This window comes from Epinephelus fuscoguttatus, linkage group LG14 (genome assembly GCF_011397635.1).
Source record: "Epinephelus fuscoguttatus linkage group LG14, E.fuscoguttatus.final_Chr_v1".
Lineage (NCBI taxonomy): Eukaryota > Metazoa > Chordata > Actinopteri > Perciformes > Serranidae > Epinephelus > Epinephelus fuscoguttatus.
In genome coordinates, this window is record NC_064765.1 from 8,042,968 (window position 1) to 8,060,568 (window position 17,601).

The 17,601-nt window shown below is 39.2% G+C and overlaps 1 protein-coding gene across 1 annotated transcript in view; it reads left to right on the top strand.

Annotated features, from left to right (window-relative positions):
* galnt16 (UDP-N-acetyl-alpha-D-galactosamine:polypeptide N-acetylgalactosaminyltransferase 16) overlaps positions 1–17,601 on the top strand; it is a 64,704-nt gene that overhangs the window by 38,866 nt on the left and 8,237 nt on the right. The window contains exons 7-13 of the mRNA XM_049596713.1: positions 5,873–5,960; positions 6,283–6,367; positions 6,913–7,016; positions 10,567–10,693; positions 12,763–12,855; positions 13,651–13,734; positions 15,725–15,851. Coding sequence (XP_049452670.1) covers positions 5,873–5,960; positions 6,283–6,367; positions 6,913–7,016; positions 10,567–10,693; positions 12,763–12,855; positions 13,651–13,734; positions 15,725–15,851 — 708 coding nt within the window. The remainder of the gene's footprint in view (positions 1–5,872; positions 5,961–6,282; positions 6,368–6,912; positions 7,017–10,566; positions 10,694–12,762; positions 12,856–13,650; positions 13,735–15,724; positions 15,852–17,601) is intronic.

The following is a 17,601-nucleotide window of genomic DNA, read 5'->3' on the forward strand; positions in this document are numbered from 1 at the left end:
AGCCTGACATTAGCATGAATTACTATTTTAAAGAATCGAGAGAAGAAGTAAATTTCATGGAAGCAATGACTATTTCTTGGTCAGCTGGTTTCTTAAAGGCACAGTTCACCACAAAAACACATATTTTTCCTCTTATCTGTAGTGCTGTTTATCAATTTAGATTGTTTTGGTGTGAGTTGCCAAGCATTGAAGTAGAGATGTCTGCCTTCTCTCCAATATAATGGAACTAGATGGCACTCAGCAATGTCTCTTTCCAGAAATCATAAACCCGGATACTCAGGATAATCCACAGACCTTGTTGTGAGCAGTTTCATGAAGGAACTATTTTCTCTCCACCGAACCACACCCACCAACCATATCACCATATAGAACGAAGCCTGTTACTGTTATAGTTTTAAATCATTAATACTGATGCATTAAAGTACTTAAATGTTTCGTCTGGTCAAGCTGGAGCTGTGAGCTCTTTTTATGTTGTGTAAATAGAGTAAAATCTTAATATTTATCCACTTGAAGGCGGACATTGTGCTATTAGGCAAAATGTCAGACAAAATACGAAATGAAAATGATAAATACTTGTGGTACTGCGTGTTACAGTAATGAAACAGATGACAAGAAACTGGCTTCAAGATTCATGCCGCTTGATAAACAAGTGGAGAGACACGGTTCAGCAAAATATATCAGATGGATTACTTCACTTATAAAATGAGGGGGACTCTGAAACTGTTTGAAAAAAGAAGTGGTCAGATATCACAGTCATATGGGAAAAGATGAATGAATAGAAGTTCCTGGAATGTTGGTCTTTGTATCAGGTCTGACAGACATCCTTTTTATTGATTTGTCCACAGAATAAAATACAATCTTACATAGAAACAAATCCCAATCAGTCCGTCGTTACACTACCAAATTTTTATTCAGTCACCTGTTATGCTTCCTCACTAGAGTCCTCAATAAACACATATTGAAACCAAAACTCCAGTAGCATGAATCAAGCAAAGGTAAAAACTGGTCAGGTCCAACCACTTTGCCTCTTCTCCAGGATGACACAAATTATATATAGGAAACAAATGCAATTTTCAGTAATTAAGACAAATATATTGTCCTGGCTGTGATTCACTTTATCCTATGGGTTCTATTTTCTTTCCTCCCTGTGCTTCAGTAATTTTTAGAGTTGTTTCTGGAGAATATCTCACATAGGTGTGAAATCTAAAGGATTTTCAGCAGAAAATGCTTCACTGTAAACACAAAATGAGATGAGCATAAGATGAACAGAGCCTGCAGGAGTAAACTAGTCCAAAATCAACAGAGACAGCGTTACTGTCTGCATTGTTGTCTTTTTGTTTTATAACTATATATAACTGCTTTATAACTAACACCTATTCACATAATTTCTCACTTCAAAAAACAGAAAAAGTGTCATCAGTACATGAGGTTTGTATTGAGTAAGATGCATGAAATGATATGACTGTATAAAGTTTTTCAGAGGGAAAGTATAATATTTCACCCTGAAATGAAAAAAAAATAGCCAAGCTCAGTACAAATAAATCAACATTGTACTAATGCTTTCAATGCCAGTGTTACATTTTTAATTTCCTGTATTGTTTGACCAGATTTCCTTCTTAATCACTCAAGACAACATGCTGAGATTAAACATTATCCAGTCTGTGAGTCTAGTACCACAAACAACAGAATATCTCCCCACAGTGTATGAGCAACAAGTATGTGGAGAAGAGAACATGAATCAAGGCAGAAAAACAAAATTCTGGCCGTTGACCTTTTAGCCCAAACTGGACAGTGCGTCCTCTGTGTGTCTCTAACTCAGAGACTGATATGACATTACTGGACGATGAGGCAAAGGAACAAAGATCTCCACACACCAGCTGTGAAAATCAGTGTGCGCAAAACACATTTCCATTGACAGAATGTAAAGCTTTTTATTCTGTCCTACAGCTAATTTTCCTTTCCTTTGTTTCTGGTGAATTATCATACTTTTTTCTGACATACTGTAGAAGAATGCGCTTAAATTCCTTTGTCAGCGACATTAAAAGCAGCCAGATGTGAGGGACAAAATGACAGCACTCTGACACCATGATAAATTCAGACGGAGAAAGGGAGAACAAAAAGAGGGAAGGAGATATTGAGAGATCATCGTTGACATCCATTTTGGAAGTGGAAGCCTCCTCATGCATTATCAAATCATAGAGGCTCATTAAAAGCCCCATAAATGTCTATTGCTCAAAGCTGTTGAGAGCATCACTTTCCAAATTGCTCTCTGGCAGAGTGGCATTTCACACCCGCTCTACACCCCCTCTGCTTTTTGGTGCAATGAACACAAAGTTCATGGCGGGTTCAACCTCTGAGCAAAGAGAGAGGGACGGCTCTAATTGGAAACAGTCAGTTGGATTGTCCCGATGCTAAGCTGTTGGACTACACAAACACATACACATGCCTCATGGGCAAACAGCAGTGCTGGCACAGACGCACACTGGCGGACAGATGCAGCACGCTATCAGCAGTCAACAGTTCTCTGCTGTACTGTGTTTTTACTCTAAGCTTCATGTTACATCTCCAGCAGGAGTGTGTTTGTCATGAATTAATGTCCACTATGAGCCGTGGGAAGAAAGGGGAGGTTTGGCAGTGATGCTCATGTTCGGCACAATACAAGCAGCAAATAACGGGTTTTTACTTTTCAGTTCTTCACTCATACACTAAAGATTTAACTTTCAACACCACACAGGTCAAAAAGAGAAAGGTTAAAGTCCGCTTTGAGCTTACGTGTATTTGTGTTCTGTTCCAGTTCACTGGAAACAGGGAGGAGGGCTGTTACCAGTAATCATCCCTCCTCATCAGGATGGGCAATTAATCAATCACCAAACCTGCTTTTAGTCTCTTACTCCAGCAGGAGACTAATTCAATGCCCCCAGAGCACAATCTGACATTTAATACTCATTACAGTGATACATATTGATTTATTTTCTTGACACACACAAAGAAAAACTTAATTACTTTGCTGAACTTTCTTGTGATCCTGAAAAAGATTCTTGTCTGACTGAAACGCTGCTCGATAAAAAGTTTCAGTCTGTGGCGCCTTTTTTTAATCTTTTGACAAAAGGACAGAATCTCTAATGTATTATAATTCTTATCTAGTTCAAAAAACAGCAAGAGGACTTGGATCAGAGTGGGATATTGTACCATTTGTTGGCTACACTGACAGTTGTTTGAATAAGATTGGGTTACTTATTTGTCTGGACACTTAAGGAGTATTAAGAACAACTTTATTGTGATAACAGCAGGTTTAGTTTTGTGCTCTTTGTCATACAACACATTATAGAGATAAAAGGAGAGACTAGCACTAAGAAACATTAAAGCACAGAAAATTAAAGTGTTAATCAGATAAAGAGGAACAGGAAGTTGGCTAACCCACTACTGTTTAGCTTTTATAAGCAGTACATACACCCTTAATTATTGTTTTTGAGCACATTATAATGTAGTTTTCTGCCGATTTTAGGACGTTCTAAGTGTTTATTAATTTATTTATAAATAAATTTGTACAAATCATTGACAGAAGAGTTTTTTAATGTGTTGAAATGACTTGTGAGGACATGTTATCTAAGATTAAAACTGTGTTCGACTGTAATACCAAACATTAATCATCTGTTTAAACATAAGTTACGGATGCATCATAAGAAAAGTTATAGTTGTTGACAATTACAGTCATTGCATTTGCTTTAATCTTCATTATAGTGTTGTCAACATCTATAAAGTGTAAATTAATTCCAAACAAAGGGGGTAAATCACAGTGTTAAAGCCTTTGCACACCAAGTCTTTATTTTTGTGTGCTTTTTTTCCCCAATTCATCGTCCGCCTTTTAGTGCCTTTTATTGTTCTGTTCATTAAGAAAATTCCCAATATGAGACACAATAGAAGACACATTTGCTTCCTTGCTTCTCTCCACCCTCCACTAGAGTTCCCTCCCTGGCTGTCAACACTCCCTGCCTGCCTCTTCCATTTGGCACTGCGGCTGCCTGAGTTATGAAATGATGTGTGGCTTTTAAATTGCACTCTGCTGTAAGCACCATCATTGCTGTTGCGCATTACTGGATGGGCAAACGTTAACGTCTCTTTGTCATGGAAGATTTCAGGAAGGACATTGCCTCCATATATTTCCCCCTCTTATTCCCGCTGGTCCCCGTCCTCTTCTGTACTGTTCCTCACTCTTGTTGCAGGTGTATGCCACATTTACTTTACTGCTTCTTGGTCAAACAGTTCTCTAAAGCAGTGATACTCAGCCAAATCTGGCCTGCGGCATGGTGCCATGTGCCCCCCAACCATTTTCTAAATCTCAATGAAAATAAGTTGGTTCACAATGGGATTTTTTTCTTACTTTGAATGTGATAAAGGTGCCAGGGTGCATAAATAGCATCAGAATAGAGCTTATTTACTGTATCAAAAAAGTGCCCCGCATGTTCTCAAATCTGAGAAACGGTCCTGTGTAAACCTGACCTGTGCGGGGCTTCTCTGACTTCAGCAACACCTGTCATTTTGCAACAGTGGCCCCCAGGCAAAGCAAGTTCAGTATCTCTGCTCTAAATCATGGGTTGGCAACCTTTCTGATATGAAGTGCCGTTTTTAAATTTTCTTGTTAATCAGAGCAAAGTCAATCTCTTGCTCCCCAAAATGCTCCATGAAAACTTTGGTGATGTCGTTACCTTTGTTTATTTGAGACATTGATTCTAAGCAGCAGAGCTCCTCCCTTACAGTACAGTCGCAGTGTCTTGCCATGTCTGCCAAAGATGGTATGTCATTTACATTTACACACTGATGCACTGTAATGTTCTCACTTATTACCACACTTATTGCTAGTGTGCCATCGGTTAAGTTACCGTGTGCCAGCAGTGACACACATGACCAAGATTGCTGGTTTCAGAAAAAAATGCAGAAAATTGAACCTGTTCTGAAAACTTAAATGATGAGTAAATGTTTCAGAGTCTGTGTGTAAACGTGACCAACGCATGATGAGGTTGTAATTCCTTTTTAGATGTGCGACAATTTCAAACAAAATAAAAAAAATATACTTTTTCATTCAGGTTCATTTTTGTGCCTCTTGGGATAAAAATCCCAAATGCTTTTCTTTCTTCCAACATTACCACCTCTTTGGCTGGGCTTTATCATATCTATGCTTAATTAAAACTAAATGAAATGCAGTGCTTCAGTTCACTTAAACGTCTTCCTGCAGGATTAGTTACATCATTCCTCTTGATAAAACAGTTTTGACCTCTTCAGACTGTTTCCCGTCTCCATGCACCTTGGTAGTAATTAACGTCGTGCCATAAATCCCTTCTCTGTAATTCATTTGTTATTAAAAAGAGCTGCAAGTTCCCGTCCTAATTATTCAGAAACATAAAGCTGTCAAGGTGTTTAATCGACAATCTGGTTAATAAAGGGAAAATTACAGGATAAATGAGACTGTTTGATGTTTATACCAGGGCTGCAACTAACGATTATTTTCACTGTCGATTCATTTGTTGATTATTTTCCTGGTTATTTTTTTGGTCTATAAGATGTCGATCAGTGCCAAGATGTTGCCCTTAAATTACTTTTTTTATACACAACCCAAATATATTCACTTCACCGTCACAGAGGAGCAAAGACACCAGAAAATATTCACATTTTCGACTTTTTTTCCTTAAAAAAAAATACTCAAACTGATAGATAAATATATAGTTGGTGATTAGTTTAATAGTTTACAACTAATCAATTACTTTATTATTATTGCAGCTCTAGTTAACAGTCTCTCCACCACAAGAGCTTGATTATAAATTGTTCATTCTGGTCTAATGATGACGTGTCTGTGTGTCCTTCTCCTCCCATGCAGGATCATACGCGAGTGGTCAGCCCCATCATTGACGTCATCAGCCTGGATAACTTCGCTTACTTGGCAGCCTCAGCTGACTTGAGAGGAGGTCAGGACACAACAAACAAATCTCATACAGTAACAGCTGATAACAAACAGCTGCTGTCAAGGAAAAACCCCTGTTTCACATGCTCTCATTATATGACATCATGATCCCTGCCAAAATAATTTGAAACTCAGGTCAGACATTTCTCAAGTCAGTCTGGAAGTAAAGTTTGTGAAGTTTTCATTCAACAGCCGCCCATTTAAAAAGTGAAATTGCGCAAGTTAGTTCAGCCAAAATCAGAAAAGCACTCTTGTCTGATGTCCAGGCAAAGTGGTTTTAAATTTAACTGCTGGATCCGTCTCTGTTTTGTGCTCCTTCTCCTCAGGATTTGACTGGAGTCTCCACTTCAAATGGGAGCAAATTCCCATCGAGCAGAAAATGGCGAGGAGCGACCCCACACAGGCAATCAGGTCTGTGTGCAGCGCTCATCATCATCCCTCTTTTCATGGAAAAGTGATTTAACACAACTAAATTGAGGGATACATAACATGCTCGCACAAAACTGAAATATTAACATCAAAGAAGTAGATTCATGACGCAAGCACCCTCCAAAAAACCACTTTAAGGTCTTTTTCTGTCAGCTGATGTTGTGCTTTATTCCCAGACAAATGTTCAATTCACAAAGCAGTGAACACACAGTAAGCCTGATGTTCAAGAGTTGCACCCTTGAACATCTTATTATATGACTGATTATGATGGCAGTGTGGGAATTCAAGCTCATTTATTTACTTTGATTTGTTGTCTTCCCAGGGTTATGGTTGTAACTCTAAGTTTGTTTATATTTGTAACGTAACTGAAGTTTGACAATCTTCTCATCATCATCATGATCATTATGCTGTCTTCAGGCTTGTAAAATCTTTCCAAACTCCTCTGGCTGCACTAAAAACATCTCTCTGAATCAAAGAGTGACAGTAAGTAAAAGATGTAAATGACTCCTCTTCTCTCTGCTCCGCAGGACTCCTGTCATCGCAGGTGGTATTTTCGTCATGGACAAGAGTTGGTTTAACCACCTGGGCCAGTACGACACCCACATGGACATCTGGGGAGGAGAGAACTTTGGTGAGCTCACTGATGAGTTTTAACTTTTATTTGAAGAATGACATTTTGTTTTTCATCATCCCCAGGCAGCCTACTCACAATGGGTCTCATTCATGAAAAGTGACTAAATCTGTGTGTAGATTTGCACATAAAAGCCTACTCTACTAAAAACCTACTCTGGATTCAGGAACGCCGCGGGAAACTCAGATTTGATCGTAAACACGTGTGTATGATCATGAATGCCAATCCATCGTAAAGTGACAGCGCGCTCCTGGTAATCAGCAATTAGCATAAATCCCCGCCCATGAATAGCCAATGACCACCATATAAGAAGGTGTAGATGCATCCTGTCGACCTGTCAGTCATGGCGCAAAGAAAGAAAGAGAGAGAAAAAAAAAGAATTTTTCCGAAGCGGAGATCGAAATAATTTTGGGTGAAGTGGACTTAAGAAAAAACATTTTATTTTTTTCAGTTAGTAGTGGTGTGACAGGGACAGGCAAGCGAAGGCCTGGAGGGAGGTAACAGATGCTGTTAATGTTGTCTCCGTGGTACAAAGAACCATGTCAGAGGTGAAGCGTAAATGGTTTGATATGAAACTGGAGGCAAAGAAACGCATAAGCACACACACAAAAACTACAGCGGACACCAAACAAACAGAAGATTCATTTGTGGGGTTTTGAATGAAGTGGGAACGGGAAACCAGAGATGTTTTGTGTGTAATGGATAAACTCTAAATCAGTGATGGCTGTCGGAATGTAGAGCTATTTAACATTTATTTTAACAAATGATACGGATAACATATAGCCTACAGCAGTTTGTATGCATCGTCTTCAAATTATTTGAATCTTAATAGCTTAAAGCTCTGTTTAATACAACGTAGATTAAACATTTTTCAAATCAGATTTATTCATTCAAATGATCAAAAAGCCACAAAAAAACCCAAAAACGTGTTGTCTCAAATAATTCTTTGAGCTGGCGCGTGCTCCTTCGTGCTCCACCACCTGCTCCTGCTGCCCCTGCTGAACCCAGGCACCGAGGCCAAAGAAGCTGTGATCCGGCTGTCATCCTTACGGATATTTTTATTATCATCATTCAACATGTAGAAAGAACATGTAATCTATTGAGTCAATTTACATAGATAATTCACAATCATGAACCTAATCTGGATCTTAAACCTGCTAATTGCCAACTAATTTAACTTAATGTGTTATATTTTTAATATTTTTGTCATGTTTAGATTACGTGTTTCAAAGGCATCTGTGTATTGTGTACATAACAGAGTGCAATACGAATTAAAATTGTAATTTCCAATAGTGACAAGCAATATTTATGTGCTTTACTAAATTTACACAAGTACTACGAGTGGTCAGGAGCAGGAGTAGATTTTGTTAGTAGCTACGTAAAGATCGGAGCTACTAAAATATTGATGAATGCAGACATGCACGTAAATTTCCGTCTGCGAACAGTTGACACACAAATTCCTTCTGCTCACGTTTCATGAATGAGACCCAATGTCTTTAATAAGCACACAAAACTAAGCTTGTCTCTGCCCCGCTGGCAAAGCTCACACCTTTTACTGTTACTGCTACTCTATTTCATTTTCTTAAACTTTGCTTTTCGAAAAGATATTTACATTTTAATATGTGGACTTTCACAGAGGTGGTAAGAAGAGAATAAGTCGGTGGGCAGGAGATTATACACTTTACAAAATAAAAAGCGTACTGAATTGGATTATTTAACCAAATCTTTATACAAGCTGTCTCTAGACTTAAAGGGATACTTTGCCATTTTTTACACCAGCTTTGTATCATAACGGTGTAGGTAGTATGTGTAAATTAACTGTGGAGGTAGACACTCCTCTCTGTCTCTCTCAAACTCAGACCAAACTCAAGATATTTTGGTGCACTGTTCGGCTGTAACACTACAACTTGTGAACAGGAAGTGGGTGCCATACTGTTTCCTGCATCATGAAAAAACTGGCTGAAAAAACTTAGATCAAACAGTAAAACTAAGCAGCACTGATCAAATATGATAAGGTTTGTTGCCTATTTCTCGCCTAAGATGTTCTCAGAAACATGTTTTACTTGACTGTTAAACTGTAATTTGAGATTTTTTTGTTCCAGCAGTGAAATTCTACTTTAAACATCTCACAAGTCACTAATTTTAAAAGTTCAAACAAGGAAAGCATTAATGCCCAAGAAGGTGTCCATCATCAGGAATTAATGGATGATGTGCAGTGCAGGACAGTTGCCTCTGTGGGATTCATTAGTTCCTAATTATGGACATCTGGAAGGGTATCATCCTGGTTATACCAGGGCCACATGGTGAAGGAAAAAAATTAAGACCCTTGAAGATCTAACACCTGAGGTTTTGACTAATAACTTGGAACAATCACCACCCTGTAAGGTTCTTATGCAATGAAATGTTTCTCATTATTCCAGTACATATCATGAACCTCAGAGTTGGCAATGAGAGATACTTACAAGATTATTTTTTGTGGCTTTTGCCTTTATAAGACAGGACTGGTTAGGCTTGAAGGAGGGAGGGGGGTGGATGACATGCAGCAAAGGGCCGTGGGTCGGACTGGAACCCACTGCTGCTGTGGCAAGGACATGGTCTTTGTACACTGAGCTACTGGGGGCCCCTGTAGGAGATATTTCAAGTCCACTCAGCTCATAGAGGCAGAAAGCTAACATCATGCCAGCAAGATTCAAAGTCAGTAACACTGTGTACGGCTGACAAGCAGTAAATATAACATGAAAGTCTATTTAAGATCAAGGCTAGCTATCTGACCATGTCATTGTCCCAGAATCAATATTAAGATTCTCACAAACAGGCATTACATCATGTGTAACGTTACTGTTGGCCACAGCCTGAAGTAGCCAGTTGAATAATGATGGGATGTGAGATTATTGATGATGTGATACAAAGTATGAGTAAGTTCAGATGTCCAGTTTACGTCTGGCAAGTTGTGTGTTACAGGTTCAAAGAAAAGTTGAAATCACTCATTGTTGTGTTTAGATGTTTGAGAGCTTGTTAACATGTTGCCCTCGCTTTCTGGTCCTCATCAGCACACGTGCAGCTGAGCATTAGTTTACTTACAGTAATTACAAGAACAATGTTTTTTCCATTCTCTGAACTCACTATCACGAGTAAGGAACAAAAAGGAATGAAGAAAGCAGTGCTTATTCTTGCTGTTTCTAATGACATGTTACTATACTTGGAAATAATGATGAAAAGCTCAAATTTAACTGATGAAACTGGAGGTTTTAATGTCTTCATTGTATTTAATGGTGTTGGCTCTGGCCCAGTGCAGATGCTTCTGGATGCTGCAGAGGCTCCGCAGCCCGCTCTCAGAAATACCAATTGTGTCCTTGGAATATGCAAGGCAGCAGAGCATTAAATTATCCGCTACAACAGCTTTCATATTGCTGATTTACAGCTTATAGCCATCTGCTGCGTCGGAAAAATGTATCAGGTGAACATGGAATGATGTCTGATGCAGATCAGACAGACAGACAACTACCTGCCCACATACTTGACCTCACCCTCTGTGTCTCTCCTCCCGCAGAGCTTTCTTTCCGGGTGTGGATGTGCGGAGGAAGCCTGGAGATTCTTCCCTGCAGCCGTGTGGGTCACGTGTTCAGGAAACGGCACCCGTACGACTTCCCAGAAGGCAACGCTCTCACCTACATCAAGTGAGTGGGTTGATATGTAAGAAACCTGACATGAAGTCTGCTGCATGGCGTTGTTACACCGCAAAACAATTCACCAACTGCCAAGACGGTTAATCTTTCAGTCAGCTGTCAAAAATCTCAGGTGTCACATGATTCAGTGAAGTTCAGTCAGTGTGAAGTGAAGAGCCTCACCAGGCAAACTTCACACCTCTCACACGTTTTGACTCAAGCGGCAATGAGAGATGAGTAACTGAACTTTGAGAAGTTTGCAGAACATCTTCACCCAGGCGTCATGTAGCATTAAATATTGAACTCACTCCTCATCTTCAAATTGTTCTCCTTACTGTCCAGGACACTGACAACAAAGATTTCCAGCTCTAAAGGAAACAGTATGATTTAGGAACAAAAACTGAATAATAATTCTAGGCTTAAGGCTTTCGAGGTGTAATCTGAGCAGCATTTTTGTTCATCACTCACTGTCACACCTGCCAGAGACATCAGACTGACTTTTAACAGCAGTTGAGTTTACAGTTGGTCAGGCAACAAGTCTGCCATCACCACCTGTCAGCATTTAGAAGTACATAAAAACTGTCAGGCCGACCCCCAAGTGTTTTTTCTCTTTTTTTGTATTTTTAATTATATTAATAATACATTTCATTTAGAGGCGCCTTTCAAGACACTCAAGGTCACCTTCCAGGCAAGGACAGAGAAAATAACAAAAGGTTAATTAAGTCAACGAGATAAAGTAACATAAAAATCAGCAAAAATGAGGTCAAACTGAATAGGCTATTTGAAAAGGATGAGTTTTTGTATTTGTATTTTTAACCTAGTAACTAACTACTATGAAGTACAGAACAAATAACGTTAAAGGAACACTTCACCCCTGAAATGACCAGTTGTATATCAGTTACTCACCCTGTGTTACACTGAATTTGTGAAGAACAAGTTGTTTTCATGGGGTTTGCGTTTAACAACAGCAAAACTATATCAAAATCTCCGTTTATAAACTCTCACACAACTCGTGCAATATAATCAAAGCCTCATTTATCAGGTCGCATGCTCAGTACATCCCAAAACCAATCATTTTTGCTAAAACATTAATTAAAAGTGAAACTTATCGATGCTCTCTTTATAGCCAGACTCCATTGACTAAAACAGTAATCGATCAGTTAGTGTGTTTGTGTTACTGTGTGTCTTTGGTGAATCCGAACTAACCCTTTTAAACACCAAAGTCACACAATAACACAAACAAACTATCTGAAAGAGGCAGTGGTAGAACAGCAGCTCCTGTGTTCAGTGAGGTAAAATTACTGTTTTTGTCAATGGAGTCTGGCTTTGAGGAGAACATAGATAAGTTTCACTGTTGGTTCAGTTCCCTGTAGGAAAGGGCTGTCTGTTTGGGCATATGAGTAGATAAATGAGACTCGGATTATACTGCATGAGTTGTGTGAGAGTTAGTAAACAGATCTTTTGATTGGTTTTCTTTAAGGTGGACCCTTATGACTTCAATTCATCAACAGAGAATTTTCTGTTTTTGAATTCTTTGTTCATCATGGACACATGCAAGAAAAATGTGTTCTTCATGAATTCAGTGTAACACTAAATGAGTAATTTATATACAAATGATCATGTTGGAGTGAAGTATTCCTTTAAGTTTTGTTTTCTTGGCTGGTTCCCAACAGTACAGTGTTAATAAAAATGATAACAATCTTGTGAATCGCTGGATTAGAGGCTTTATGCTGTGTTTGTTTCCCTCTTTAGTTTTGTTCTCTTCCCTCCTGACAGTGTTTAACACCAGTATACTGTACAAATATCATCTTATGCTGTAAACACTGCTGTAGTTCTGTGTAAATATCTGCTCTGAAAGATACTGCTGCAAGTCGGAGTGCTCTGAAACATAGCGCCTTTTTTTCTTCACTTGAAAATACACTTTTTGGCATGATGCAATCCCTGATGGAGATGTGGGGATTTTTTTGGTGTCTGACGGCTCTTGTGTGTGTGTGACACTGGCATTAGAGCTGCCTACAGGAATGCCAGCAGCACTGTCATTACTGTGTCTGAGCAGCTGTTGTGTGTCTGTGTCCGCGCAGGAACACCCGGCGGGCTGCTGAGGTGTGGATGGACGAATATAAACAGTACTACTACTCTGCAAGGCCATCAGCCCAGGGCAAGGCCTTTGGCAGGTTTGTCCATTATTCTGTCACCTTCTTCTCTCATTGTACAGTGCAGTCAGTGTTTATCTCAAATACCATGTTTTATACTCATTCTTTAATGTTTCAGTCAGGCGATCAATAAAAGAGCTGTTCAGTAATTTCATTTACAGATGTTTGTTGCCATAAAAACTCTTGTGATAAAGCAAGAGCTCTTTGATTTGCCATTTTCTTATGTGCACTGTTTTAAGGACAGTTGTATGTAGTGCTGAAACTAACAAGCATTTTCATTGTCAATTCATTTTGGGTTTTTGTTCTTAATTTATCAGTAATCTTTTGATCTATAAAATATCAGAAAACAGTGTAAAGTGTGTATTTTAACTTCCCACAGCCCGAGGTGGGTTAGCACAGCCATAAACATTCAATTTACTGTCATATATGACGAAGACAAGCAGCAGTGGAACCAGAAAACAATCGACATTTTTACAAAAAAAAATAAATGAAATGATAAACTGAGGAGCACAATTATTGCCAGTTGTTGTTGGGTTGATTGTCTAATAGATTACTGGACTAAATTCTACTTGTATCAAAAGTCCAACAGCAGATAAACTCAAGAGAGCCCTCAGTGCTGTGGTTGTGGATTACAGAAATCCCTCTCTGGTATTAGCAGTTAAGTTATTTCTGGTTCAGCTCTATTAATAAGATCCACATTAGTTGAGTCTGCAGGTTCAGTTGAGTTCTCTGCATCAGGATCTCACTTTCTCGTCTCCCCATCGTTTCCTCTCCATTCTCTCTCGATCTGTCTCTACATTCTGTGTTTTCTTGTAGCATTGCAGACCGTCTGACACTGCGGCGGAAGCTGAACTGCAAACCTTTCCGCTGGTACATGGAGAACGTTTATCCTGAGCTGAGGTACGACACTCAAACTGAGCTGCTGTCACTGTCAGTCATGTCGAACAGGTTGATTCATGCTATATGACAAAGCTTGTTATATGGAGGTATGAAATGTTAAAGACTCCCTGGAGACATATTTTAGGATGTATACAAGTTTATACAAGCTTTGAAAGCTTTGAATGATGATTTGTGTACAATGTTTTTCCACACAATAAAGTTCAAAGGAGTTGTATGTGATATTTAGAGTGCAACTTTGATTCAGAGTCTGATTCAGATTGTCTGCACACGGTTCTCAACCTGGAGGTGGCTATCAGCTAACAGTGCTAACTCCATAACCAGTGTTGACAGAGCTGCCATTGATATCTGGAGGGGCAACTGGAGATGGGTGGTGGTGCTATGCTTCATTGACACCACCATGGGTGACGACAGAGTTATCAGCAGTAACCATCATAGGAGTGCTGTGCAGAGTGGCTGCGATTAGCTAGCCAGCGGGATACACACACAGGGTCTCACATAACATGCACGAGCCACATGACCGTCTACCACAACATCAGACAGAGAAGCTCGGATTACCACACACACAGAGGTAGCATGACTTCATTCTCAGGTCAGGACAGCATTACTCAGCCAAATCTTTACATAGCATATAGGTGTTTGCCATTGTATTAATGCTCTGAATGTCATCTGCAACTCCTTTTATTATCTTGTTTAAAGTTCTTAAAATTACATTTACTTCTTCATCTCATTAAAAACTCCAAAACCCTTAAATAATTTTCATTTTGAACTGATGAATTTCAGATATATCCCACTTCTCCACAAAGTCCATTCTATTTGTGTGTGCTGGAGGCTTCGAGTGTCGACACCACACTTGTGAAAGCTGCATACTGAACCACGATTGCTTCAAAAACTACTTGTGATGTCACAAACTCGTGCTCATACATACACATTTTAAATCACTGGTTCCCAAGTGGTCCAGCAACGGGGTCCTAATTTCTTCTTAGTCATTTATTCAAGGTCCACACAGTGTAATACATCAGCATCATACTTACGTTTGGCCATGTCAGAGAGTTAGATTACTATCTCTGTTAAGTATCTGTCCATTGGTCCCTCACTCTACAGCAGGAAATGGCACTTCAAAATGAAAGATCTGCGCTGGAAATTTACTGTACTTCAGAATCAAATGTGTTTTTCCAAATTTGACAAGTTTGCAAGTCACTTGCGGTCCATTCAGAATAGACCCGCAGCCCACCAGTTGGAAACCACTGTCTTAAACTAAGGTGATCATAGAGACACTTTCCCTCTTCACCAGATGAGCGTGAAAACAACCCTCTACATATTGAACCTCAAACATCCAAGTTAAATTTTTGAGTGGAAATGCCTGACCCATGACTATTATAAAACGGTTATTATTTATTATTTTGTGTGTCTGTTATTTAACGCTAAAAAGGGCCAATGTTTCCTTCCAAACACCATTAGAAACCAACAAATGGAAAATACTATTGTGTTTGGCTGTGTTTCTTTGATTGATTATTTGAGGCTGAAATGGGGTAGAAATGATTTTCAGCCTTCATTTCAAAAGAAAAAAAGGTTCTGAGAAAAAAAAAAGACTAAAATTATTGTGGTCAAAATTTCCTCTTCCCACACATGTAAATCTGAAATAATCTCTGAGTCCTTGGGGCTGTTATGACCCCCAAGTTCAGAACCAGTAATCTAAATATATCTGATTTGGATGGGAAAAGCTGAGTGTGGTATCAGCGTGTATCCCACCACCTCAGCCACCACCTCTCAGGCTCTATCTGCTTCGTGTCATGCTTCCAAACAACTGTGGTTTCTCAAATCGTAATTGTATATTTTCATAAGAACGTGTTGTAATAGGGCGCATTACTTAGTGGTGCGATTCAATTACTCAACGGGGAAGCCAGTCAATACAATCCATCTGTTCTTTATTGTCGTAATAAGACCTTTCATTGGCCTCTCTCCCTCTCTGCTCTGTCAATGGCTCCCTCAGGGTCCCTGAGCAGGAAGCAGTGTCCAGTGTGCTGAAACAAGGAGGTTTGTGTCTGGAGACCCGTGGGACAGACGGCCTCAGCCTGGCAGAGTGCAGGGGCATTGGAGCCAACAGGCCACAGTCGCAGGTCAGGACTCTGCCACCAGGGGGAGACTGTGGGTTGTACACTTAAAGGGGACCTATTATGCTTTTTCTAATTTTCTAAATATAATGTTGAAATGACAGATGTTCATATTAAACGTGGCCCAAGTTTCAGATAATGAGGTAAAGGTATGTGAAAGTAATTCCTGTGAGCAAAAATCTCTGGAGCGTTCTTAATCCTACGTTTTTTTTTCTACTTTCAAGACAAGCTGACGTCAGCTCATGAAATATTTCTTTGTAGACCGTTTCATTGCTCTTCTGTTGCCAGGGGCAACAGCTTTACTTATTGTCAGCAACGGCATTAAGAAACATTCCAACAGGAAATACACTTGGACCTATTTAAAATGTTTATGTTGCCAAGTTTGAAACCGTCCATATGGTCATCTGCTCCAGGCATCTTATTGCAAGTGTTTACAACATACCCTACTACATGTAGCTACATGCTAACATCAGGGAAACATTTAATCTTTGGTATGGTTGTTTTAATTTCTCCCCTATTTTGGATCATATTCCTTTAGGTACCATGTCCGGTTATGGAGATTTTGGTTTAGAAGCTTTTATTGGTGATTTTTTTCATAGTTGAAATTGCCACTCTACTCCGAAACAGTCATTTCCCAGCTGCAAGTACACTGCTACATGTGGCTACATGCTAACGTCAGGGAAGCATGTAATCTTGGATGCAGTTGCTGTTAATTTCTTCCCATTTTTGGTTCATATTACTGGGGGAACATGTCCAGTTACAAAGATTTTGATTTGAAGGTATTTACTGGTGATTTTTTTTGACAGCTGAAATTGCCGCTTTACTCCATTGCAGTCATTTCCTGGATGCAAGTACAGTGCTACATGTGGCTAAAGACCAAAGTCAGGGAAACATTTAATCTTGGTTGCAGTTGTTCATTTCTACCCAATTTCTGATCATATTCTAGCAGGAATATGTCCAGTTATGAAGATTTTGAGGAAATTTTTATTGGTGTGTGTGTTTTTTTTTGTTTTTGTTTTTTTGTTTTTTGTACAGTTGAAAGTATACTCTATTACAGACATTTCCCAGCTGCAGGTACACTGCTACATGTGGCTATGTGCTAACATCAGGGGAACATGTCATCTTTGTTGCTGGTCTTGTTAATTTCTTCCTGATTTTGGATTGTATTCCTGCTGGAACATGTCCAGTTATGAAGGTTTGGGTTTAGAAGCTTTTATTGGGGATTTTTTTTAATTAGAAAGTGCTGCAGTAGGGACTTTGTCATCATTATGACTAAGTCCCTACTGCAGCAGCCTGGGTTCAAGTCCAGCTTGGACATCCCCTCTCTTTCTCTTGCCTTTTCTTTATCTTATTATCAAATAAAGCAGAAACGTAAAAAAGATCTAAAGATAAAGAAAGTGCTGCTATTCTGCGTTACATTCATTCCCTGCCTGCAATGACGGTGCAGAGATGCCAAGATAAGAAGGACCCAGAAACACTGACCAATCAGTGCAGACTGGGCTTTTTCAGGCAGGTGCTAAATCGGAGTGTCTCAGACAGAGGGTGAATACAGGTGTTCCAGCAAAAACAGTATCAGACAAAGTCTTTCTTTTCTTTTTTTTTTACCAAAGAATGTAAACATGTAGCCTAAATAAAAAAAACAAAAAACATCCCTCTGTTGCTAGGTTACAGAGCTGATAAACAGATGTTATCAATCAACACATGAGGAAATACATGCCAAACCTTAATCTGATTTAAGTTCAGTCAGCATTAGTCA